The sequence below is a fragment of the Lepisma saccharinum genome, chromosome 1, assembly GCF_977018435.1.
Source record: "Lepisma saccharinum chromosome 1, izLepSacc3.1, whole genome shotgun sequence".
Lineage (NCBI taxonomy): Eukaryota > Metazoa > Arthropoda > Insecta > Zygentoma > Lepismatidae > Lepisma > Lepisma saccharinum.
Window position 1 is genome coordinate 142,219,031 of NC_139229.1, and position 27,896 is coordinate 142,246,926.

General features: G+C 36.8%; 1 protein-coding gene across 1 annotated transcript; it reads left to right on the top strand.

The window, feature by feature from the left end:
• The first annotated feature begins 3,123 nt into the window (after positions 1-3,123).
• On the top strand, positions 3,124-11,350 carry LOC145989226 (uncharacterized). The gene is made up of 6 exons (XM_083124537.1): positions 3,124-3,263; positions 4,353-4,790; positions 5,655-6,182; positions 6,809-7,171; positions 8,391-9,020; positions 10,723-11,350. Exons 1-6 carry the CDS (start codon positions 3,249-3,251, stop codon positions 11,206-11,208), a joined length of 2,460 nt encoding a protein of 819 aa, XP_082980663.1. The 5' UTR covers positions 3,124-3,248; the 3' UTR covers positions 11,209-11,350.
• The last annotated feature ends 16,546 nt before the right edge of the window (positions 11,351-27,896 follow it).

The window sequence follows — 27,896 nt, forward strand, 5'->3', positions numbered from 1 at the left end:
TAAAGGAAGTGCCGATGGTTAAGCCATAGGTGGGCAATTATGTTGATGTAGAGATTTGTTAATTTGGTCTATGCAAGACACACATGGAAACGCAATGTAAATATGTATATATATAACTACGTATAATAAACCAGTATATCGTACTAGAATGTTATGATTCAAAGAACTACGGTACTGTCCATTTTTAACCAGTTGTATATTCACTTGCTGTACATGTGTAAACGAACCAGGGACATAAAAATATAAATTGTTATGTAAAACCCACCTTTCGTAATTCCGGCGCAAATATAATCTACTCGCTTGGCACCCAGGGTGAGGTGAAAGGAGAGATTAAGGGATTAAAGTAGGAAGTAATACAGAGACCCGGATAAAACAAGGGACGGCGGGGCCGAACTTTCACAAGTTTCAAAAGTGGCAAAAAGTGGGGGCACGCCCCCCCTAATCGCCGCCACTGTACACAACCAAACATATGTCAGGTTCTTTATTCGCTTCGGTGACCTCCACCACGTTACAAGGTCGAGTTCTTTGTATGGGAATGTGTGCTCCTTTGAATGCACCTTAATTTAATTTTATCGTTGCGATTATCCTAAAACGGCAGATAAGCGACATAAAATTAGATACATCAATATTGCTATTTTAAGTCTTAAGGTGTCGAACAGATGGAGACTCTGAATAGAAAAATAGAGAGTTCCGTCTGATATTAAAAGTGCTACTTAGACGAAGATTCCAATAGCTAGAAATAACAGTTGTAATAGTCGCCAGCAATATAACTTTGGTAAAAATTAATATTATTCAACAATAGTTTAGAAAACTTGTGGCTCTGTAACTGTCCTAGACTTTGATCTTAATGTATTAAGAAATAAAAGAATACTAGGTTGTAATGGAATAAGAAATATAAACTAATGGATCTCTGAATTTGCTTTGAAACCACGCATTTACAGTACCTAGATAGATAACAACATAGACTGCAGTGTGACGTAAGTCTTGTTTACTGGACGTAACAAGTGATGTTTTGTTACTCAACCATATGACCAACAACGGCGAAAGTAACACTGGTATTATTAACATGATGAAAACCACGCATTAACCTGAAACAGTTTACTGTAATTTTTTTATCCCATTCAGTAATTATTTACGGAAACGAAGAGGTATTTGCAGAAATCAAAAGAGGATAAGTTTAGATTTTTTTAGGGAGGAGCCAGATCCGAATATACGTATATACAGTATGAATGTATATGTAATGTGTGTGTGTGTGTGTGTGTGAAGAAATTACAAAAAAGTTGGTGTTTTTATTAAGTTTCAGATTTTATTTCATTCTTGCTTTCTATTAATAATGATCAATAAGATTTCATACTTTATTAGTGTTGTATTCGTGTTCTATCTTTATTTTGTACATGTTACTATAAGGCTCGAACTTCATTTTTTTTAGGGGAGGGGGTATATGGGAATGTGTGGAACGGGAACACAGAGATGGTCAGAAATACTGTGAAGTTGATTGAATAAGGTTATTTTACATTGTTTTTCCGCAAAGTTTGTCTATTCGTAACGATGAGGGTAAGCGATGATATGGTGAAATTGATAATGCATCAATAGTTATAGGGGAAACTGGCCTGAAATGACATACTTTTTGTAGAACGCCTAAAATAGGACAAGATTACAGATTAAAAAGCTGATTTATTGTAACCCATTCTTACATTCTTTAGCTACAATATAAAAATAATTAGAATGATAATCGTTTGAAGTGCAAGATGCAATTTTCCAAGTACTGAAATAGTACGCTTAAAATGACGTAGTAGTGATGGTAAAATGACATTACTATGTAATTTTGATTGAATTGTTGTTTTAAGTCAACTTTTTGCGCAGAATGGCTAATCGTGACTTGACCTACAGTTTAAAGTGGGATCCGAACCACTATGTGCCTCCACCAGGTATCGAACCCGGGACCCCTTGATTTCAAGGCGACGACAGTAAGTATAAGATAAATGTTTCCACATTTTTACTACGAGTAGGGTAAAACATACTGTAATATTAGACTTATCCGTAATGTGTCGTTTTACCCTACAACATGAAAAGAAGTTATGAAGGGTTTTTCTCAGACGCCAATAGAACATTCCACGCGACAGTACATTATCATTTAAGCCATTGAACACTATGCACAGAAATCCCTATTGTTAATCCGATAGTGTACAGTTTAAGATGTGCAAATACATATCCCGTTGCTTGCAAGAGAAAACTTCACCACCTACTTTTTCACAAAATTACTTGCCAACAACAGCACACTCGTCGTACACATTGGCCATTTCACAGGTTCCAGTTTTTTTTACACTGTGCATCGGAAGGACTGAATTGCCCTTGCCTGTACGTAGACCTTCACATCTGAGAAACACGCACTAGGTATGTCATTTTACCTGAGTGTGTCATTACAGGCCACATTCACCTAGAACTGAAAGTACTCTAGCCTACCTCTCTACACAATAAAAAGCATTCATTTATGCAAGAACAAAATTTAAATTTTTACAAAGTTGAAAAATCGTCTATGTTATTTCCGTGGCTTCTTATAGGTTCACATTTAAATATTTCATGGTTTGAGGGGGGCATGGCCCCCATTGCTCCTCCCCTGGGTACGGGCTTACTAAAAATTATCGTTTTACTAATAGAAGTACTGAAAAAGTAACTCGTTACTGAAGCAAATGCCGAAAAATTAAAGAGTTTGTAACGAGATTGCTGAAAAAGTAACCCGTATGTAACACAAGTACCGAAAAAGTAACGCGTTTCTAACACAAGTACCGAAAAAGTAACGCGTTATTGACACAAGTACCGAAAAAGTAACGCCTTACTGACATAAGCGCCGAAAATGTAACGAGTTACTAACGCAAGTACTGAAAATGCAACGCGTCACTTGCCTTACGTTATTCCACAAGTCGATAAACCTTCAAAACTTACAATCGCTTTACACAGACAATTTACCTGAAAAAACGGGAAAACTAGGTTTTGAACTAACCTTATATCTGCAGCAGAAAACATTCAGATCGATTTCAATAGAAAGGTAACGATGCAAAGCGACACAGTCTAGCATTGTTGAAGAGCAACATCTATTGTTGCCTTTACAATAATTATCACTAAGCAATAATCACCAAACCCCCTGCCTAAAAAGAACTGTCATGGATTAGCTGAACTCGAAATTTGCAAGTGGTCACTTGATTAAATTTTACTTTATCGACCGAATATCAAATTTGCAAGTGTCAAAAATGTCAGTTTTGGAGGTAAGAAGCTCGCTAAATAGAATATATCTGTTAGTTGCTACCAGTGGCGGGAGGGTAACGGTTTTGAAACTCCAAAATATGCTCGTCTCAAAAAAATAATGTCGTCACAATTTGTTAACCACAAATTTTATTGTTACCTAGAAATTCTCATATCAAGCAACACTCTTGACGTACCAAGTGACGGATTTGTATTCGTAGGTCGCAGGTTCAAGTCACGCTGCTGGTTATCCTGAGTATGGTTTTGTGTTGTTTTTTTAACTGCCATTCCAAATGGATGCTGGGGTGGTGACTTTAACGAAGGCCAAGAACGAGATAAGTCTCAGTCTCTCGAAACTTTATGGAGATCTCTTGTAAAAATCGAGACGAGGACGAGACCAGACCATTGGACAATCATCTAGGCGAGACCGAGACTTAGTGTCCGAGATATTGGTATGATTGAAAAATTGATCTAAAGAAAATTTACTTACTATGAGATCTCTAAGCAGATATCTAACTGATTATTTATAGCAAGAGTTGCATATTTTCTTTATAGTAATTACGAAGTCATTCCATCAGTGGCAAATGTGATCATGTTCTGCGTGGTTGCACACATTCAGGACAAATCTAACGTTTTTTTAAGGGCTCGTAACAACGTAACGAAGCGTCAAACAGGTTGAAATCTTGTTTGCCTTAATGACGTTGTTAATATATCTGCTTTGTGAAATTTTGTGCAGTGACATCTTGTGTATATTGTTTACGATAGATATGTCTCGATACTCGAGACGAGATCAACATTTGCCTTTCGAGAGTCAAACGAGACTAAGATTCGGTAAATTCTCGTCTTGGCTCGTCTCATGCATAATCGTTCCCTTGCTTCTTTCTCCCCACATTTTACAAAGTTTTTCAATACTTTTACTAGAAAGAAGGATTGTACTCACTTATCGGTGTCCAGAGCATGTTTCCTTATTATACTCATTTCTGGATCCAGTGGCGTATCCATGCAATGAAAATGTTCCTAATCTGATGTTAATATTGCCATGTTGAGAGATTAAGCATAAGTGTTTTGGTGTATTAAAAAAACCATGTGATATATATATATATTTTTTTCAGATCCCAAAGACCAAAGCATGTTCCAATCAGACTTTCAGCTTCCAATCAGCTCAGGACCAGTGTTTCAGGGGCCTCCTACGCGCCTCAGAACACCTGATGAAAAGCTGCGAAATGTTTCCCGCGAAATCAAGACTCTTCGACCACCTCGACGCACAAATTGGTGCGTTTGCGAGCGAGGGCGCTGGCTTCAAGAGGAGCAGGGTTGCCAGGTACTTTGCGTCGCCCGAGGTGAGCCACCCTTTGGACTACAACGCGAGCAAACCGCGAGCAAACCGCTTCCAGTGCAAGAACGTGGCGTCCAAGACTTTGGAGTTGTTCAAGCAGCGGATTGACGGCGCTACCGAATGCTGCGATTCTGGAAGTGACGTCACCAAATCCAAGACCTCCACTGCTGGTGAGAAAGAGGGTCACTGTAGCAGGCCATCCGAGCCTCAACTGGTAAGGATGCTTCCTTCTTGTTTCTGTACCGCTCGATACGTAAATTTTTCAATGCAGATTGTCCTTGTTCAGGTAAACTAGCCTACTCGGTAGAGGTAGCGAGTTAAAAAGCGTGTGCCACTTTATCGGAACGGGACTGTATATTGAAAGATTCTCTTGGGCTATCGACCAGGTGAGTTGTGGAAAAGTGAAGATGAGAGTGACGTTAGCTCTCGAAAGCTTGAAACCTTTTCCACAACTCACCTGGGCGATAGTCTGAGATAATCTTTCCATCACTCATTGCCAGGAAAGCTTCAAGATTTGCAGGACTGTAATTTGTTCTCTGGTTTGGATTACATTCTGTCACCTCGGTAGCCGAATGTGTTGAATGATCAACCCATGATTCCCCCAACAAAGGTTCTGGGTTGGGGTTTCGGACCACGGTTCCTTTCCGACTTCATTTTATCATTCATCATTCATGATTAAGCAAGTGTGACACAAAAGCGACACACAACAATAGAGTAAGATAAGAATATGAAGTATCCCTCTCTAAACTGCAGGTCTAGACCTGATTAGCCTCCCTGAGCATAAAGTGAACTAAAACGACAAGTTTTTGACCTCAACGTGTGTTTTTGATCGACCTTTAAGCTGAGATAGGGTAACCAGGACGTAACTTGCAGTAACAAGCAAGGTTCTCGACCAAAATCACCTCCCAGTAACTTTGCAAGACGACAGCTTCATTAGAGAGACCCAAACTTAAACAAACCCACTCCTTTCCTGCACTTCAATCTTTCGGTTGAAATTGAGAGCTGTCTGCTAGCCTTCACTTGCCTTGACTGACCAATAGGACATCATCATCACTCGCTTTTTCTTGCATTGTTACAGAAGAAAGGAAAAAGCTACCTGAGCGCCATCGACAAAACCGAGGAGAAGGCGTCCCACTCCACAGACAGGCAGGACCCGATGCTGAAGCTCCTGGCGCTGGCGTCGGAGCACGTTCTGGAGAAGATCTGCAAGAAAGTGTACGAGGGGATCCAGAAACTCATCGACGACTTCGAGGACCAGGTGGAGTCGTCGTCGCTAGCCATCGGCCTCCAGATCGCCAAAAAGCTGGTGAGGATGACGCACCCGTCCCCCCAGGAGGACGAGGAGTCCAGGAGGCAGGCGGAGGAGCTGCAGAGGAAGTTCCACGCGGATCGGGAGGCGCAGATAGACATGGAGGTAACCGAATTTGCAGACTCGGCTTCCGAGAGGTTCTTCGAGATGGACAGGGCGTTCGTGAGGACCTCCAAGGAGTTCATGGAAAGGGCGTCCAACATCGCTAGCAATCTGCACGAGTGGCAGAAAAGGAGGAAGGCTCTGACGTCACGCTGTAGTGTCAAGAGTGACCTGAACAACGCTTCGTCGCACAAGGTAAGTCAACAGTGATTGAGTGTGGTGTGTGGCAATAACTTCAAACTGCTGGTGTCTGTTAGTACGACTGTGGCCGAGCACGTTGAGTGGTCGAGTCACGATCTCACCTCTTGCTTTCAAAACTGAATTGTTTCCATGGTTTTCCTTGGCATGACCATTGGCGTGGCCAAAATATGAAAATGATGAAATCTCGCATTAAGAATAATTCCTTATGATTACTATGATCACTATATCATCATGTGGAAAACTTAATATGGTGTAACATAATGATGATCACTTCTACAGTTTGTATTCCTGAACGAGTAACATTTTTTATAATTACCGTATGTTACACAATATTTCGGAAATTGATGGCAAACTTTTGAGTATATTGTTACATATCCAGCATCTTCTTTTAGTAAACATAACTCTGCCATCTACTGGTCACCACTTTAAGTACAGATTAAGAAGTGGACAGTGAATAAGATCATACATAGATGCGATATCATGCATGCGCAGCGAACCAGGGTTCGAATCCTGTGACAAGTCATTGTTGGGGTCTGTTCTTTCATCCACACCCAACCTTATTGTCGCTTTCATTACGTAACAAAGCGCTATAAAACAACTGCTTCTGTGTTACCTTGCAGACATTTACCATCGAGAAGAAGGTGACGTCAGTTACCACGATCCAGGAGAGTTACCGCTTCGTGACCATGCTCGAACTTGCCTCAGATCGCTTCTTAAGAAAGGTCGAGCGTCAGTTCTCCAACAAGTTCTACAGCCTCGTGGAAGAACTGCAGAACCGCTGGCTGCAGTGGAGCCACGCCACCTTGGAGACGACTCTTCGGGACCTGAAGGAGCTGCTTGCGGAGATGAGGGTCCAGGAGTCGAACCGGGACCACAAGCTCAACGACTTCAAATCCGTGATCGACGAGCGGGTGAACTACGCTCGTAACAGGGCTGCCGAGAGCGCCTGCAGGCTGCACAGGAGGCTGGAAAGGTCGTTCCAGGTGAGTGCACGCCTGCAGCAGCCTTGCGGAAAACTTGCACGGTGTAAGGATTTCATAATACTTAAACGCAAGGCTTAGCACAGTGGCATACTCAAATTAATGCTTATAATGTCACGTTAATTTTTGCTTAAAAACCAACTACTTTACACATTTCTTTTGGCCTCCTAGATGGCGTAGTTCTAACGTCGTCGGCTTGTAATCAAAGGGTCCCGGGTTAAATACCCGGTAGAGGCACAAAGTTCTTCGGATCCCACTTTTAACTGTAGGTCCTGTCCCGAATAACATATCTTTGCATAAAGTGGACTTAAAACAACAATTCAACATTTAACATTACACATTTTTCTAGTCTTAAAAAGCAACTGATTTTAATTGAAAATAACGAACTGTAATTTGATTCGTTCATTCGGTAAGGCTCGTCTGGGCTTTACGCCGTTGCCAGCAAGGCTATATTCAAAATTTCCTCTTCTTTTGAAATAAACACTATGATATTCCAAATTCTGAAAAATTACATACTTTATAATGCCTTCTATAGCATTAACGTGAATCTCCTTGTGGTTTAATTCGCTGCTGTCTAGATATTCGCAGTAGTTCGATAGGCGCGTATACTGCACAGAGGATAATGGAGACTGGACTTACAGTTCTGATACGGCCAACTCCCGCGAAACCTTGAGACACAGGGCTTTCATGTAACTTTCTTCTACACTTTATTATTATACAGCCTGGAACATTTTGGGTGATGCTCGTTCCATCCTGTCAAATAAACTCTCTAGTTCTCTATTTATCAAGGTGACGCAAGTAAAGTAACAAAATAGATAAGTGCTGTTAATAATCTGTGTAATTTCTGTTATGCATTACTAATGCAAGCACTGAAAAAAAATAACACGTTCTTTGAATTCCGTTATAACAAAACTCTGATTGGTTTGAGTGGTTGATTGAGTTTGTGCTTTAAGTCCACTTTATGCACAGTAAGGCTAATCGGAACTGGACCTACAGTTTAAAGTGGGACCCGAACCATTATGTGCCTCCACCGGGTATCGAAGCCTGGAACCCTTGATAAAACTGATAGGGAGAGATTGGAAATTTTCCTTGCTGCGGCAATGAACCTTCTGGTTTAGGAATGCCAAAGAGAGAAAGGGAGCGGGGGGTATGAAAATTATCAGGATCTTTATGCCTGTAGCATCTTTATGTGTCTCTAAGACGCTGACGTCATTCATTCCAGGCTTCGTCCAAGCTTTTCCAGTGGCAGGTGGTGTACGTGGCGAACGGACTAGTTCTGAAAGAGAAGTACAACGTCACCCTGTCATCCATGAAGAACAGCACTTTGGACCAAAGCCCGGGCTCGAACTCAGAGTCTATGTTCGAGTTCCTCATGGACGAGAACGAGACTGACAAAGACCCGCTCGTGATGCTCTTCTGTCTCGCCTCGTACCAGTTCTTCGAGAAGATGGACGCCAGCTTCAAGGCAACCATCGCGAAGATGTCCAAGGAGGTGAAGGCAAAGCTGGAAGAGATGGACAAGATAGCCGGGCAGAAGTTCAGCGAGAAGTTGGGCAAGTTCGCCACCGCGCATCTGGATCTGCGCAACGCCAAGGCGCATGCGCGGATGGAAGAGGGCCAGAAGGGAGTCCTAGACAAGATGGCCGCCTGGGTGAGGATCATCGTGCAGGATATCGAAGAGAAGGGCCGGACGCTGAGGCTGCAAGTGGGGCGCTCGTTCAAGGAGGTTTCCAAGGATTTCCAGAAGCAGGTGTCTGACGTCACGAACAATATGCACTTCAGGAGCGAGGCCAACATTCTGCCACGTGGCCTCGGGTGTCCCAAGGGCGAGACCAGCGGGAATTGCAGTAAGGTTTGTGATTAACTTAGTGTAAAATGGTAAAGTTATCCTATTTTCTACACATTCTCGATCTCGAGCATAGTGGAAATGCTGTTATGAGCATCACGCTTCGGCCACTTGTTAATGAAGAGTTTCGTTATACCTGGAATAAGTTCTTGGAATTTACTTGTTGGATCAGTTATTTATTGTAACAAATTAGATTGCAAACAATTTTCATATCCTACCGCATTGACAGTAAGGAGCTCTATACATCTTCTCTAACATACGTTTGGAAATCAATCTATGTAAGGGTTCATACAAGAATGTTTATTTAAGTCCTACACATGCATACAAATCTAAATCATCAGCACAACTCTATCCAGTTCAAACACTTTGAATATTACAATATATTTCGCTTTATTCATTAATTTTAATATTATGCTACCTGCAGTGAAAATTGTAGATCCACTTTTGTTCACTCTTGTGTGGAGCAGCAATTTTCTAAGAACGGCGTTCAGTTGTTGATTTTTGGAGTCTTTAATTTGAAATTTTGGAAGTTTACAAAATTATGAAAATAGGAAGCCGAAAAATTGCCCTTTAAATACGTCATCATAATAAGATTATTTTATTTGACGAGACTGAAACTAGGAAATCAGGTGCTTGATGTAATACTTTATTCTCATGGTCCATTGCTTGCATTAATTTTATTAGTTTGGCACCTATCGTTGGGTGAAGATCTCAATTTTCAAATTGTTGTGGTCGTAGATGGAATTTAAAGTACTGTTATATACAGGGTGGATCATTTAGTTGGTAACTCGAAATATCTTCCAAACGAAGAGTTTTCGAAAGAAATGTTTAAAATAAAAGTTAACTGACTTTAAGGGGAAAAAAGAATGCCATTATGCATATATTTGTAGGCGGTCATTTTGAAGGTCACTCAATTTTAAAAAAAAATGGAAACGTATTTTTTTTGTTGAATATTTTTATTCCTCCAACAAAAGTAAACAAATTTTGTAGAAACCATTTTCCATTCATTGTGTAGTTTCACAGATATTTGACAAGTAAAATGTGGCAACAGAAATTCATTGGCCTTCACATGACCTTCAAAATGGCCGCCTACTAAAACATACACAATTACATTTTCTTCCTCTCTTAAAACCAATTAACTTTCATTTCAAACATCCCTTTTGAAAACGCTTCGTTTGTAAGATATTTCGAGTTATAAAATTAAATGGTCCACCCTAGCGTATGGATCCACGGTGTTATGTATGTATGTATGTGTACACACACACACACACACACACACACACACGCGCGCGCGCGCGCGCTACCCTGATTGTGCCTCTACACATTAGAACAAGCCGTGCAGGAATGAAGAGGTTGGGTCTTACACATTCACATTCTCAGCCATGTGTGTAAGCATCACACTCCTGCCAACTTTAACCCTCCCGGAGTTGCTCTCAGGTACTCATTTATTAAAGTCTGAATAAACCGCTCCATGCATGAACATTGCTGGACAAATTGGCTTTAACTTTTTACCTTTACATTAGCAACCTTTGAGAACAATGTGATTAAAATCGGAAGTATTTCAACGGTCGTTCTTCTCGTTCTGTTCTTATACGGTATTTTATCAGTTAACTCGTTATCTTCAAGAACTTTAAAAATAACGACAGTAATACATTGAAAATATACAAGGGCAAAAGTACAAGTAACTAACTTTGGTTTCTTGTTGCAGTTCAGTGGATGGAACCCGAGCTGCTGTCCGGGAGGACTTGGCGAATGCAACGGATCAACGGAAGCCGAGGACGACAACCTTCTAACCGTGCTGGAACTCGCTTCTGGAGATCTTTCGGAGCAGCTGGGAAACCAGTTCTTCAGCGCTTTGCAGACGCTTGTCCAGCACCTCCAGGAGATCCTGGAGAAATCCTGCATCGACTTCGTCCAGGAGGTGACCAAGCACGTGTCCGCCCTGAAAGCCTTCAGGACAGACGGGAGCCTCAAGGCGAAAACCGACGCCACCGAAATTCTCCACAGGGCCCACAAGCTGATGGACACGCGGAGGGCCTACTCTTTGGAGATGGTCACAGAGGTCGCCTCCGAAACCTGCTTCGAGATGGAGAAGGACTTCTTCCTGGCCTCCGACCTCTTCCATCAGCAGATCGACTTCGTCTCCAATCGACTGTTCCTCAGGCAGGCTGCTTCTGATCACATTTCCCGGTAGATGCCACTAGTGTGTCGCTATTGTTCCTTGCAATGAATCTATTTCCAGTGTGTATGTATCCCGAACGTTTCTTTCTGTTTACCATTAACAAATTAAGTAAAGAAGAAAGTGTCAAACAAAATATATAGTACATTACTCTGCGTTCTTGCAAAGGAACGACTTTTAGACATTCGTAGCGAATGGTAATTTTTTACATGGAAAATTAAGGTTAGAAGATTGTGTGATGTGGTTCTCTAATTGTAATTGTATACGGATTGAAAGATATTGACAAAAATAATGAGTAATCAATTTATATTTGTGGTAATTCAGCACATAATAATTTGCAGCATTTATTTACTCGAGTTTAATGCAAGGCTATTTGCGCAAATATGGAATAAACAATTTTCACCATGTGCAAATCTCCACTAAACGTTTACATCGATTCGTACTACCTTCGATTAGTTTGTTACATACAAGTGTTATTTTCACAATGCATGTAGGATGTCAGTTCTATCTACACTTCACATTGGCCAGCTCATTCTCTCTATTTTAAGCATTAACGGAAGCATCGAAAGCTCGTAGGGTAGTCGACCTCCGTGGCAGAGTGGTTAACACAGCCAGGGATCCCGGGTTCGAATTCTGGGTAAGACATGGATATTTGTGTTTGTCCTAATGAGAAAAACAGAAAATTGAGAAAAAACCGAGAAATGTAAAAATTGAGAAAAAGTGAAAAGTGGTCCCCGTAAAGGATTGTGAGTTTACAGGCCATAGGTTCAAACCCTTCCCATGGCAGAAACCTTTCGTAAGTTTTAGTGAAATATTGGGCTGAGCCGATACCACTGGAAAGTATTGGTTGGAATTCATCTACAGATACCTGCCAGTACTTTTTCGGCATATTGGTCTTTCACGGGCTCCGCAAAAATATAGCGTGACATTTTTGCGGTAGCTAAATATCCTGGACATTATGCAAAATTTATACTTCCTTTTTATTTTGCACCAATTTTGCACACAAAAGCTATATTTGGTGATAATATAATGTCTATTTTAATATTCTGATGTAATTCTTGAATATTCTAAAGCAAATTGATGCATAATTGGAGAATAATATTTACAAACAAATAGTGATCAATATTTTGAACAGATTTTAGTTTGTCGTTATCGATGAAATAATAAAGAATAAAATCTCCATTAAAACGAATTGAGTCGTGGGTGGGATTGGAAACTTGTTATAAATGTGAAAATTAAATTGATGCTTTTAGTGGTGTAATCGCAAGTAAAATCGAAAATATCACGCGGAAGATCTTATCTTGTTCTGAACTCAATTAAAAGGTTATTTCGCTCCGAGAATATATTAGATTGCCATTAAAAAATGTTATTGGTTGTTTGATGTTGATAATCTGATCATTGCATCAATTCTTGACACTCGGACAATATTTTCTCGAACTGCCTCTCCTCTCCTCTCGCCTCCTTCCCCTTCTATCCTTCTCATCTCCTCTTTCTTTTCCTCTCCTCTGTTCCTACATCAAATTTATCCTGTTCTCTCCTCTTGTCCCCACATCACTCCTCTCCACTCCTCTTATCTTTTCTTCTGTCTTAGATTCCTGACTCAACTGCGCTCTTCTCCCCTCCCCTTCGATCTTCTCTTTTCCTTGTTTACTCTAGTCTCCACTCCACTCTTCTCGTCTCCTCATTTTCTCTCTTCTTATCTCGTCCTTTTCTTCTCCTGTCTTCTTTTCTTTTACCCCTCTTCCTCCTCTTCCCTTCGCATGCGCTTTCCTTTCTTCTAATTTTTCTCTCCTCTCGTTTCTTCTCCCCTCTTCGTTTCTTCTTCTTCTTTCGGCTCCTGTCTTTCTTTTTCTATTATTTTCTTCTTTTCATTTATGTAGACTCATCAGCGATGATATAGTAATAAATCGATTCTCCCCTTCTCTCTATTTCTTTCATTTGCGATATATTACCGAGTTATTTGTATTTTAAAATACGTAATATCTTTTGTTATCCCTTTCGTACATTTCACAATTACATTTTATATATGTGGCAACCCTGAAATTGAACCTAACTCCAACTCTACACGCAACCAACGCACCAACGTCTTGTGTAAATTGGGTTGCCTAGTATCAAATGTCTCTGTCCTAAGACTTTTGAGAGAAGCTGTACACTTGTACAGCCACTGCTTGTAACAATGAGGATTAACTGCTATATGTTCGGTGTTTTAGTGTTGCAGAAAGTTTATGAATCTGACATGCATAATGATTAAGGAACTATTACTTCTCAATACATTGAATTCTTCTTGGACCTAGTTCCTTTACTGTCCAGATTAAGAGGATGCAATACGCCTAAGGTGCACATTTTTTCTATTTTGTCAAAAGCAACGCGAGAATTCAACAGAAGACTCCTCAAGTTGCAGTTGTAAGCGAATTGCAAGGAATTACAGACAACATTTCATTGTTGAATCAGAATTATTGTGAATTATTTTCAAACATTTTATTAATTTTTATTATTAGAAATTTATAAATCTCCCCGAACCACACAAAATATTAATGGTAACAGAATATATGTCTTGTTACTTAACAATTGCTAATTAATAACTACAAGGTCCGCCCATAAAGAAACCGAACTGTCAAAAGAAAGAACCAAACCAAATAAAAAGATACCGTATTCTGGCAACACTGCAAAGAGCTATATCGAAACGTCCCGTTAGTGCATGTTTCAAGCTGTTACAGGCAGTCGGTATCGGGGCAAGCCAGGGGGCGTAAAAAATACACGCACCGAGATGGAACAACGTTACAACATATAGTGTTGTTACAAATTGGGTAAATTGTTTACCGAAACGTTACAGATGATACGGGCAGTGTATGGTGATGCTGCATTATCAAGAACCTAGGTGTATGACTGGAACAATCGTTTCAAAGGTGGACGTGAAAGTGTCGAGGATGAACCAAAATCAGGATGCCCTTCAACGTCAAGAAATGACGACAATGTGGCGAAAGTTCCTGCACTGGTGAGAGGTGATAGACGTATAACCACGCAGCAACTGTCAGACATGCTTCATATGAGCAAAGAAAGATGTACGTTAATTTTACCCGAGGACCTGCAAATAAGGAAAGTGTTTGCTCGCTTTGTGCCTCGCATTTTGACAGAACTAGAAAAAGACAAAAGGAAAGAGTGCTGTGAGGATTTGGTGACAACTGCGGACCAGGACAACCACTTCCTAAAGTGCATCGTGGCGGGAGATGAAACCTGTTGTTTACAATATGACCCCGAAACAAAAATACAGAATGCGCAGTGGAAAGGACAGTTCTCGTCCGTCAATACAAAAGCACGGATGTCGAAATCGAAGACAAAGGTGCTACTGATCGCATTTTTTTGATTCCCAAGGACTGATCCACCATGAATTCGTCCCTGAAAACCAAACAATCAATCAATGGTATTACAAGGAAGTGCTTGGTCGACTCAGAAACAGGATGAAGCGGGTTAGGAAGGACCTATGTGATTCTGGCCAATGGTTTCTGTTACACGATAATGTTCGGCCTCATACCGCATTGTCTGTACAATAACACCTTGCTAAGCATTCAGGGACAGTGATCAATGACCTTCCATATTCTCCGGACTTATCGCCTGCCGATATTTTCCTGTTTCCCAAGCTTAAGATGCCTATGAAAGGGCGAAGATTTGACGACAGTAGTATTGATCCCCGCTAACGTCGGTCGCTGCATGGATGGTCTTTAATTTGCACGTACTTAGAACTTATTTGCACGGGTGTTAATTAATTTGGATGTACTTAGAACTAATTTTCATGTATTCAGAATACTTTACATTTATGTATTTGCTTATTTATAACTTTTATGAATATATAATTATTTATTTTATGAAAAATATGTATATAGAAGGTAATTAGAGGTACTAAACGCTATGCATATGTTTTTATATTCATTACTGCAAAGTATGTAATGTATAAAATGTTAATATTAATGTTTATAATATTGAAAATAAGAGTTTATGGTTTATGAACCGCTTTGAATGGTGGTAATGGTTGTAGGTACAGGTCCAATTACGATTTAGGACGGTCCCGGTACTCGAACCCGCGATATGTAACGGTAATAAATATAGTGCACTATGTAATACTGTTATATGGCATGTAATATATTGAGCGGAGACGAACTATGTATAACGTGTGAGCTGAGTCTGATGCCAGACAGACAAGGGTGAACTCCGCGCAGGTAGAGGAGAAAGGAATTTGGGAGATGTGCGGTCAAGGTCAAATGACGTCAGAACGCCAGAACAAGGAAAGAACCCGATTGACCAATCAGAACTGGTTTTTTTCAAGGTTAACCAGTACGCAAGAACAGGGGAAAGGTATGCAATACTGTAGGGCAGGGGAGGGATTCAACCAGACAACAAAGGATGTCTGGAAGCGCAGCAAGGGTCAAATTTTTTGAAACTGTGCGTCGCTTGCATGCTAGAACATGTTTCTGTCTAAGTAAGCCAAGTTTGCCCAGAACACAAGAAAAAAGGATTTTTGGATGCCCAATTAGATTGGAGCGAGAACTTTACTTTGAACAAGGAGAACGAAGCGTCAGGGTTTTTTATATGTACTAGGAAGAAGGGAGAGCTATCAGGGACTGGGCCTACAGTTTTCACTATTTGCTTTTATCACGGGGTATCGAACCTAGGACCCTTTGATTATTGATTTAGGTAGTAAATGTATGTTACTGTGTGATATTTAACATAATATCGAGTTTATTTTTTACCAAACTTTGACTTTATGTCAAACATTTTTCCAGCTTATCCTTATTTTTATTCAAATAACACAATTTCATCTATTCAGGCAACATTTTTTATTATATTTTCAACACACAAATTGCATTCTTCAATTTTTAACTTATTATTTTACAACTTTATGTTAATTTTTACCAAAATAACACTGTTTATACTATTCAGGCAACATTTTTTATTAAATTTTGGACTCACAAAGACATTTTTTTCAAATTTTAACTAATTATTTACAAGTTCAGGCTTATTTTTTACCAAAATAACACTATTTATACTATTCAGGCAACATTTTTTCATTAAAGTTTGGATTCACAAAGACATTTTTTTCAACTTTTAACTTATTATTTTACAACTTTATGTTAATTTTTACCAAAATAACACTATTTATACTATTCAGGCAACATTTTTTCATTAAATTTTGGATTCACAAAGACATTTTTCAATTTTTAACTTATTATTTTACAACTTTATGTTAACTTTTTACCAAAATAGCACTATTTATACTATTCAGGCAACATTTTTTATTAAATTTTGGACTCACAAAGATATTTTTTTCAACTTCTATCTGTTTATTTCACAAGTTTAGGCTTATTATTACCAAAATAATAAAATTGAATCTGTTCAGAAAAGACTTTTAGTTACATTTTCGACACACAAAGTGTGTGTTCTCAACTTCTATCTGTTTATTTCACAAGTTTAGGCTTATTATTACCAAAATAACACAATTCAATCTGTTCAGGAAAGATTTTTAGTTACATTTTCGACACACAAAGTGTGTGTTCTCAACTTCTATCTGTTTATTTCACAAGTTTAGGCTTATTATTACCAAAATAACACAATTCAATCTGTTCAGGAAAGATTTTTAGTTATATTTTCGACACAAAAAGCGTGTGTTCTCAACTTTTATTTGTTTATTTCACAAGTTTAGCCTAATATTTACTCAAATAACACGATTAGAACGTGTTTTTTTATTACATTTTGGACACACACGCACTCACACACACACACATCCACACACACACACACACACACACACACACACACACACACACACACACACAGAGCGAGAGAGAGAGAGAGATTTTTTCCAAGTTTACAGGATTATTCTCTAGTTTACTCAAATAACACAATTTAGATGTGGTTTGAATTAAATTTTGTACACATGAAGTGTGTTTCGTCAAGTTTTACCCTTTTATTTTAAAAGTTTAGGTTTAATATTACTCAAATAACACAATGTAATCCAGTCAGGAAGGAATTTGTATTATATTTTGGATGCACAAAGAGATGTTTTTAACTTTTTTACTGATTTTTTGCAGGGTATGTATTAATTTGTATTTATTTTGTTTTGTATCATATATACATTTACAAATTTTTAACTTAGAGTTTAGTATTTATTTAAATCTTTTCAAAAACACTAAAGAAAAAGTACTTTTAGCTAAAATGTAAGCCACAGAATATATTATTATTATTATTATTAGGGTTTACTGATTTCCACTATGCTATTTTTGGTTCTGTATTTCTATATGTATTTATTTAGGTCAGGTTACGCCTGCTACGTAGGAAAGTTTGTTTATTTTAGAGTTTGCTGAGTATTTTGTTACTTTTATACTAGGTAAAGTTTTCTAAATATATCAGGTAGGGGCTCCATCCATATACTTTTGTTTTTGCTGTTTGGAGATGATGCGATCAGCATCACTCTCCATCTGCTTTTTATTTTATGTACCCAATATTATTTTGAGGCTTAGTGAATTCTAGAGCCTATTTATGCAGGAGAGAGGGCTTGAAAATTTTGATCTCAGATAACCCAGAACTATTTGTCAGAGTATTTTAAAGGATATTTTATATTTATTATGTGCCACTAGAATATCAAAGCTTGCTTAATTTTTATGTCTGTAACGCTGTTATTGTATCTCTAGCTAAGGTTTACTGAATAAAGTACACGAAATGTTTATCATTTCGACTATTTACTTTTATACGAGGCCAAATTTTTAGTGTAACGAAAATTATTGTGTGTCTATAAAGACTGAAATCCCTTTACCGATGGGTCCATAACTGGACGCTTACCAACATTGTTCCTTTTTTAAAAAATATATATATAACCATTTATCAATATATTCTCAATTCACAGGACAAGACGAAGTTCACAGACGACTGACTATATGGACCATAGGTCCACTTGCTAAACTTTTTTCTATGCTAGAAGAATAATTTAGTTTTATAGCCTTTTTCAAGGTATTTTTGAAGTATTACTGGTTTTTGGGTGCATCAACACTTGGGTTATTTCCACTTGGTTTATTATACGAGGCTACAATCACTATCTGAACACTGAAATTCTCTGATTGAAACTAAAAGCTTAGGCTGTAACTAGGGATTTAGTATGTATATCGACAATTTATAGGGCAACACGTACCTTACAAAGGATTATAGGTGACGTAGGACCACATGCCAGATTTTTGTTAATCTGCAAGAAGAATTTACAGCTAATGCTACGAGGAAATGAGGTTGATTTTTACTGTTTTACAAGAACGCTATTTTTTATACACCCAATATTTGCTTTTTCAAGTAATTACTTGTACCAGAAGCACTTACAGGCCAACTCTAACTAGACTTCGACTTATTCTATATCAGGTGCTAAATTTATGATGATGTGTACTATGATTTACTATGATTGTGTATATTTCTGAGGAAGTACGCAAAAGCAGATTACCCGATTAAAGTATCTGAAAAACAGAATATTCTATGCAAGTATATTTTTATTGACTGGATTATTTAACAGATCAAACAGGAAGACTGCAAAATTCATTAAATGTAGTTCTATAGTATAGGTGGTTTCAGAGATATAAAAAGAACAAATATAAGATTTCGCTTTTTTTGCTTCTGAGGCTAATCGCGACGCTAAGGGTAAATGGCCAGGAAATGTAACGGAGGAGAAACAATCCCAAAAGTTATGGGCTGCATGTAAGTTAATACCACAGAGATATTACAGTAGGTGTAGGTTCTATCACCAGAACATTTCTATTATAATAATACTGGTTACGCTCTACTGTTAGGTAAAGATGCTGATATTTGAGAAACTTAAAAGCTTATTTGCAAAATTTTAAGATAAATAATAATCTGTTAGACTGTAAACATATTTTTATATCCATTCTGCAAAAGATCCGATGACAAAATTTAAAAATTGTTATCGCCCAGACAAAGACTCGAACCCTGGACAGATAGGTTAAAAGCCTAACGCTATACCAACTAAGCTATCTGGGCACAAGGTATTCTTTTTTTGAAAAGTTAGTTATGTTAAGAAATATATTGAAACATTTGAGAACACTTTTGGTCTGGTTCGACAGAGAAGGAGACAACATTTCTAAATTTTTACAGACTGGGTGTATTTTTCCACTATAGAGGCCTTCACTATATGTAATTCGAAACGCTAAAGTTCAGCTAGCTTCCAAAATTGAGGTAAAGATTGTGTTTGGCGAGATTAACAAGTTACAATTATATCCAGTTACGGACAAATAAAGCTAAAACTCTTAGATTTACTGTACTAGCCAAGTTTTAGTAACATTTTCTTCACTTTAGTACAAATACCAAAGAAATAGGTATATTTTATTTATAATTTGACAAAATGTACTAGTATTTAATTCACAAAGTTAGGTAAAAAGCAGTATTTTTTAAAAATATTGTTACTGCCTTCAAATTTTGTTATTTAGCCACTAACAACTGGTTTACACTGTTTGGCATTCTTTAAATAGGAAAAGAAGGAATTATTTGTTTAGTATTTTTACTACTTTATATTTATTTAAGAAAACAATTCTACAGTTTAACTTAATTTTAACAAATTGTTACTAATTTATATATCAAAGTTATGTTATTTAGAGTTGTATGAAGGCGTATAAAGTTAATATTTGTATTTATCAGTTCAACTAACAATTATATTTTACACACAAAAGATAATGTTTACAGTTAAATTACTTGAATCAGAGAATAATATTTTACAGTAATTGATTCATTCAGCACTAGTCAGTACTTTTATGCATTAGAAAGTTTTCTTAATTTTCTATTACGCATGCTATTTTGGGCTATTCTTAAAATGTATTTTAGGGCAAACTGGATTAATTTTCTGCTTATAATGCACAATGCATTGTACATTTGTTATATTCTCTACTTACAATCCAAATATTGTAATTATGTAACCTTCTCCACTCATCTGTCTCCTCATTTGTTTTAGGCCCAAATATTTTCAAATACTCTCAATTTATGTTCCTTTTTCAATGTAAGTGACCAAGTTTATTTACTGTATTTAACTTTTATTTTTTGTAATTAACAAAAATTAAAAGCTTATACTGTAGTTATTATATCTTTTTCTATAAGCTTATTTTGAAATTAATATTATTAGGAAAATATTTGGGCCTAAAACAAATGAGGAGACAGATGAGTGGAGAAGGTTTCATAATTTAGAAGTACATAATTTGTATTCATATCCAGATATTATTAGAATGATTAAATCAAGAAGAGTTAGGTGTGTAGATCATGTGGTACGAATGGGAGAGGAAAGAAGAGTATACAGGATTCTTGTTGGGAAACCTGACGGTAAAAGACCAATAGGAAGACCAAAACAAAGATGGAGGAATAATGTAGAGATGGACCTAAAGGAAATTGGTAGGGAAGGAAAGGAGTATATAGATCTTGCTCAGGACATGGACAGATGAAAGGCATGTGTTGCTGCAGCCATGAACATTCGGGTTTAAGAAGACTAGAGAGTTAGTTAGTTATACATTAAATAAGCATAATAATATTTGGATTGTAAGTAGAGAATATAACAAATGTACAATGCATTGTGCATTATAAGCAGAAAATTAATCCAGTTTGCCCTAAAATACATTTTAAGAATAGCCCAAAATAGCATGCGTAATAGAAAATTAAGAAAACTTTCTGATGCATAAAAGTACTGACTAGTGCTGAATGAATCAATTACTGTAAAATATTATTCTCTGATTCAAGTAATTTAACTGTAAACATTATCTTTTGTGTGTAAAATATAATTGTTAGTTGAACTGATAAATACAAATATTAACTTTATACGCCTTCATACAACTCTAAATAACATAACTTTGATATATAAATTAGTAACAATTTGTTAAAATTAAGTTAAACTGTAGAATTGTTTTCTTAAATAAATATAAAGTAGTAAAAATACTAAACAAATAATTCCTTCTTTTCCTATTTAAAGAATGCCAAACAGTGTAAACCAGTTGTTAGTGGCTAAATAACAAAATTTGAAGGCAGTAACAATATTTTTAAAAAATACTGCTTTTTACCTAACTTTGTGAATTAAATACTAGTACATTTTGTCAAATTATAAATAAAATATACCTATTTCTTTGGTATTTGTACTAAAGTGAAGAAAATGTTACTAAAACTTGGCTAGTACAGTAAATCTAAGAGTTTTAGCTTTATTTGTCCGTAACTGGATATAATTGTAACTTGTTAATCTCGCCAAACACAATCTTTACCTCAATTTTGGAAGCTAGCTGAACTTTAGCGTTTCGAATTACATATAGTGAAGGCCTCTATAGTGGAAAAATACACCCAGTCTGTAAAAATTTAGAAATGTTGTCTCCTTCTCTGTCGAACCAGACCAAAAGTGTTCTCAAATGTTTCAATATATTTCTTAACATAACTAACTTTTCAAAAAAAGAATACCTTGTGCCCAGATAGCTTAGTTGGTATAGCGTTAGGCTTTTAACCTATCTGTCCAGGGTTCGAGTCTTTGTCTGGGCGATAACAATTTTTAAATTTTGTCATCGGATCTTTTGCAGAATGGATATAAAAATATGTTTACAGTCTAACAGATTATTATTTATCTTAAAATTTTGCAAATAAGCTTTTAAGTTTCTCAAATATCAGCATCTTTACCTAACAGTAGAGCGTAACCAGTATTATTATAATAGAAATGTTCTGGTGATAGAACCTACACCTACTGTAATATCTCTGTGGTATTAACTTACATGCAGCCCATAACTTTTGGGATTGTTTCTCCTCCGTTACATTTCCTGGCCATTTACCCTTAGCGTCGCGATTAGCCTCAGAAGCAAAAAAAGCGAAATCTTATATTTGTTCTTTTTATATCTCTGAAACCACCTATACTATAGAACTACATTTAATGAATTTTGCAGTCTTCCTGTTTGATCTGTTAAATAATCCAGTCAATAAAAATATACTTGCATAGAATATTCTGTTTTTCAGATACTTTAATCGGGTAATCTGCTTTTGCGTACTTCCTCAGAAATATACACAATCATAGTAAATCATAGTACACATCATCATAAATTTAGCACCTGATATAGAATAAGTCGAAGTCTAGTTAGAGTTGGCCTGTAAGTGCTTCTGGTACAAGTAATTACTTGAAAAAGCAAATATTGGGTGTATAAAAAATAGCGTTCTTGTAAAACAGTAAAAATCAACCTCATTTCCTCGTAGCATTAGCTGTAAATTCTTCTTGCAGATTAACAAAAATCTGGCATGTGGTCCTACGTCACCTATAATCCTTTGTAAGGTACGTGTTGCCCTATAAATTGTCGATATACATACTAAATCCCTAGTTACAGCCTAAGCTTTTAGTTTCAATCAGAGAATTTCAGTGTTCAGATAGTGATTGTAGCCTCGTATAATAAACCAAGTGGAAATAACCCAAGTGTTGATGCACCCAAAAACCAGTAATACTTCAAAAATACCTTGAAAAAGGCTATAAAACTAAATTATTCTTCTAGCATAGAAAAAAGTTTAGCAAGTGGACCTATGGTCCATATAGTCAGTCGTCTGTGAACTTCGTCTTGTCCTGTGAATTGAGAATATATTGATAAATGGTTATATATATATTTTTTAAAAAAGGAACAATGTTGGTAAGCGTCCAGTTATGGACCCATCGGTAAAGGGATTTCAGTCTTTATAGACACACAATAATTTTCGTTACACTAAAAATTTGGCCTCGTATAAAAGTAAATAGTCGAAATGATAAACATTTCGTGTACTTTATTCAGTAAACCTTAGCTAGAGATACAATAACAGCGTTACAGACATAAAAATTAAGCAAGCTTTGATATTCTAGTGGCACATAATAAATATAAAATATCCTTTAAAATACTCTGACAAATAGTTCTGGGTTATCTGAGATCAAAATTTTCAAGCCCTCTCTCCTGCATAAATAGGCTCTAGAATTCACTAAGCCTCAAAATAATATTGGGTACATAAAATAAAAAGCAGATGGAGAGTGATGCTGATCGCATCATCTCCAAACAGCAAAAACAAAAGTATATGGATGGAGCCCCTACCTGATATATTTAGAAAACTTTACCTAGTATAAAAGTAACAAAATACTCAGCAAACTCTAAAATAAACAAACTTTCCTACGTAGCAGGCGTAACCTGACCTAAATAAATACATATAGAAATACAGAACCAAAAATAGCATAGTGGAAATCAGTAAACCCTAATAATAATAATAATAATATATTCTGTGGCTTACATTTTAGCTAAAAGTACTTTTTCTTTAGTGTTTTTGAAAAGATTTAAATAAATACTAAACTCTAAGTTAAAAATTTGTAAATGTATATATGATACAAAACAAAATAAATACAAATTAATACATACCCTGCAAAAAATCAGTAAAAAAGTTAAAAACATCTCTTTGTGCATCCAAAATATAATACAAATTCCTTCCTGACTGGATTACATTGTGTTATTTGAGTAATATTAAACCTAAACTTTTAAAATAAAAGGGTAAAACTTGACGAAACACACTTCATGTGTACAAAATTTAATTCAAACCACATCTAAATTGTGTTATTTGAGTAAACTAGAGAATAATCCTGTAAACTTGGAAAAAATCTCTCTCTCTCTCTCGCTCTGTGTGTGTGTGTGTGTGTGTGTGTGTGTGTGTGTGTGTGTGTGGATGTGTGTGTGTGTGAGTGCGTGTGTGTCCAAAATGTAATAAAAAAACACGTTCTAATCGTGTTATTTGAGTAAATATTAGGCTAAACTTGTGAAATAAACAAATAAAAGTTGAGAACACACGCTTTGTGTGTCGAAAATATAACTAAAAATCTTTCCTGAACAGATTGAATTGTGTTATTTTGGTAATAATAAGCCTAAACTTGTGAAATAAACAGATAGAAGTTGAGAACACACACTTTGTGTGTCGAAAATGTAACTAAAAATCTTTCCTGAACAGATTGAATTGTGTTATTTTGGTAATAATAAGCCTAAACTTGTGAAATAAACAGATAGAAGTTGAGAACACACACTTTGTGTGTCGAAAATGTAACTAAAAGTCTTTTCTGAACAGATTCAATTTTATTATTTTGGTAATAATAAGCCTAAACTTGTGAAATAAACAGATAGAAGTTGAAAAAAATATCTTTGTGAGTCCAAAATTTAATAAAAAATGTTGCCTGAATAGTATAAATAGTGCTGTTTTGGTAAAAAGTTAACATAAAGTTGTAAAATAATAAGTTAAAAATTGAAAAATGTCTTTGTGAATCCAAAATTTAATGAAAAAATGTTGCCTGAATAGTATAAATAGTGTTATTTTGGTAAAAATTAACATAAAGTTGTAAAATAATAAGTTAAAAGTTGAAAAAAATGTCTTTGTGAATCCAAACTTTAATGAAAAAATGTTGCCTGAATAGTATAAATAGTGTTATTTTGGTAAAAAATAAGCCTGAACTTGTAAATAATTAGTTAAAATTTGAAAAAAATGTCTTTGTGAGTCCAAAATTTAATAAAAAATGTTGCCTGAATAGTATAAACAGTGTTATTTTGGTAAAAATTAACATAAAGTTGTAAAATAATAAGTTAAAAATTGAAGAATGCAATTTGTGTGTTGAAAATATAATAAAAAATGTTGCCTGAATAGATGAAATTGTGTTATTTGAATAAAAATAAGGATAAGCTGGAAAAATGTTTGACATAAAGTCAAAGTTTGGTAAAAAATAAACTCGATATTATGTTAAATATCACACAGTAACATACATTTACTACCTAAATCAATAATCAAAGGGTCCTAGGTTCGATACCCCGTGATAAAAGCAAATAGTGAAAACTGTAGGCCCAGTCCCTGATAGCTCTCCCTTCTTCCTAGTACATATAAAAAACCCTGACGCTTCGTTCTCCTTGTTCAAAGTAAAGTTCTCGCTCCAATCTGATTGGGCATCCAAAAATCCTTTTTTCTTGTGTTCTGGGCAAACTTGGCTTACTTAGACAGAAACATGTTCTAGCATGCAAGCGACGCACAGTTTCAAAAAATTTGACCCTTGCTGCGCTTCCAGACATCCTTTGTTGTCTGGTTGAATCCCTCCCCTGCCCTACAGTATTGCATACCTTTCCCCTGTTCTTGCGTACTGGTTAACCTTGAAAAAAACCAGTTCTGATTGGTCAATCGGGTTCTTTCCTTGTTCTGGCGTTCTGACGTCATTTGACCTTGACCGCACATCTCCCAAATTCCTTTCTCCTCTACCTGCGCGGAGTTCACCCTTGTCTGTCTGGCATCAGACTCAGCTCACACGTTATACATAGTTCGTCTCCGCTCAATATATTACATGCCATATAACAGTATTACATAGTGCACTATATTTATTACCGTTACATATCGCGGGTTCGAGTACCGGGACCGTCCTAAATCGTAATTGGACCTGTACCTACAACCATTACCACCATTCAAAGCGGTTCATAAACCATAAACTCTTATTTTCAATATTATAAACATTAATATTAACATTTTATACATTACATACTTTGCAGTAATGAATATAAAAACATATGCATAGCGTTTAGTACCTCTAATTACCTTCTATATACATATTTTTCATAAAATAAATAATTATATATTCATAAAAGTTATAAATAAGCAAATACATAAATGTAAAGTATTCTGAATACATGAAAATTAGTTCTAAGTACATCCAAATTAATTAACACCCGTGCAAATAAGTTCTAAGTACGTGCAAATTAAAGACCACCCATGCAGCGACCGACGTTAGCGGGGATCAATACTACTGACGACGTCGCGGACCTTAAAATTAATGTTACACGTATTTTGTGAACGCTTACTTTCAATGACTATCAGCAGTGTTTTCAAGACCAGTACAAACGCTGGTCAAAGTGTTTTGCCTCCTCTGGTGATTATTTTGAAGGTGATAAAGTGATTTGAAGGTAATTACTTGTTTTCTTTCCTAAAACAAAAGTTCCTTTTTTATGGGTGAACCTTGTATTTGCAAATTAATAATAATAAATAACGTGAATCGTTATTATCCGTGCAGAACTAGTAAAAAGTTACTCGCAGCAGTTCAATTTGGAGGATATTTCACTGCAGCGTGGGATATGCGGTTTGATTCGCAGGGGGTGATATCAGATTCGCAGTATTCTGCCAATGTTCTTGCATGGTAGGGTAACCATAATATTTTGACCCAAAAACGGGATATCCCAAAGGAAGTCAGTTTCCCCCCACCCAACGTGCAAAATCGGTTAAACCTTATTATGTAATTATTGTTAATAATACTATTTATAAAAGTGTGGTTCATATGTACATGAGACATCACAAACAATAAATGAAATATGATATCCCGTTTTCAAGAGGTATTAATTATTACAATCGCGGAATAACTTACATAGTGTTTATTTTAGGCCTACGCTGAAGTTGAGGAGTGCCAGAAGTATTTATTAAATGAACAAATCTTGAGAACAACTTTATTCTTCACCATGTCTGAGACAACGCGAGATTTGTCTTTTTAATTTGTGTCCAGACACAGGAATTTAAATTCTTGCTGAAAGTTCGTATGAAACTACATGTACGCTTCTTGGCCATGTTCATTCATTGCTCTACAAACAACGGGACACACACAAAGCAATACAACTGTCGCTCGAACATTCACAACGGCCATGACGCTAGTTTAATAATTCCATCAATATTTTTTTTTAGCATGAGATGACTCTCAAATTTAGATTTGCTGTTCAAGCTAACTCCTGGACTTTTATAGAACGGAAGAAATAGTGTTTTTTAATAATACGAGTATGTACGGGACGAGAGGGATACGCCTCTGAAACAGGACTGTCTCGGTCAAAACGGGACGTATGGTCAACCTATAATGCATGGTTGTCTCTCGGGTACACTCAATAACTCACCAGTGCTGATATCATAAACTCAACTACGTATATGTGGAAGCTTACATGTTTTCAAGGCACGGCGCGTTGAGAAAGAGTGAAGGCATCCAAATAGAAATATTTCGTCCATACAGTACAACCATTGTAGGTAACTAGGCTATGATAACAAAAACCAGGACACTTACTTGTGATGGTTAGTGATTTATGTCTGGTAGCAGAACGCTGCAAGTCTTCCACTAGGAAAATTATGGCAATAAGCTACGTTAAGTTTCCTCTGTGTGTTTGTGCCGGAAATAAAAACTAAAGATTCTGGAGTGGAAACTTTTTCGAAACGAACTATCCAGCATCCCATTCGGGCTAAAAGACCTCAAAGCTCTCTCTCTCTCTCTCTCTCTTTCTTTCTCAAGCGGGAGAATGGAGTCAGCCGGCGCTGTTAGAAAAAGCGAAGCAAGGGCGTTAGCGAAAACACTACGCGTGGGGGATATTGAAGGGCCGCAAGAGCTGTTATCTTCAGGATCTGCACTGCGGGGTAGTCTGCACCAGGAGCAAGGAAAATTTCCATACGGAACAGTCGGACATTTAGCGGGCGACAATGGACGCCAACATCGTAGTTTTGTATTTTCCTCCCCGGCACGTATCCCTCTGCAAATTCTCCTATCTTCACTAGAGAGAGGAGGGGAAGGGGGGTTTATCCCATAACAGAAAGCAAGGGTCCATGTAAAACGCCCGATTGCCACAGCACAACGGGAGATACCAATGGGATTGCGCAAGCTAATAAAAACATAC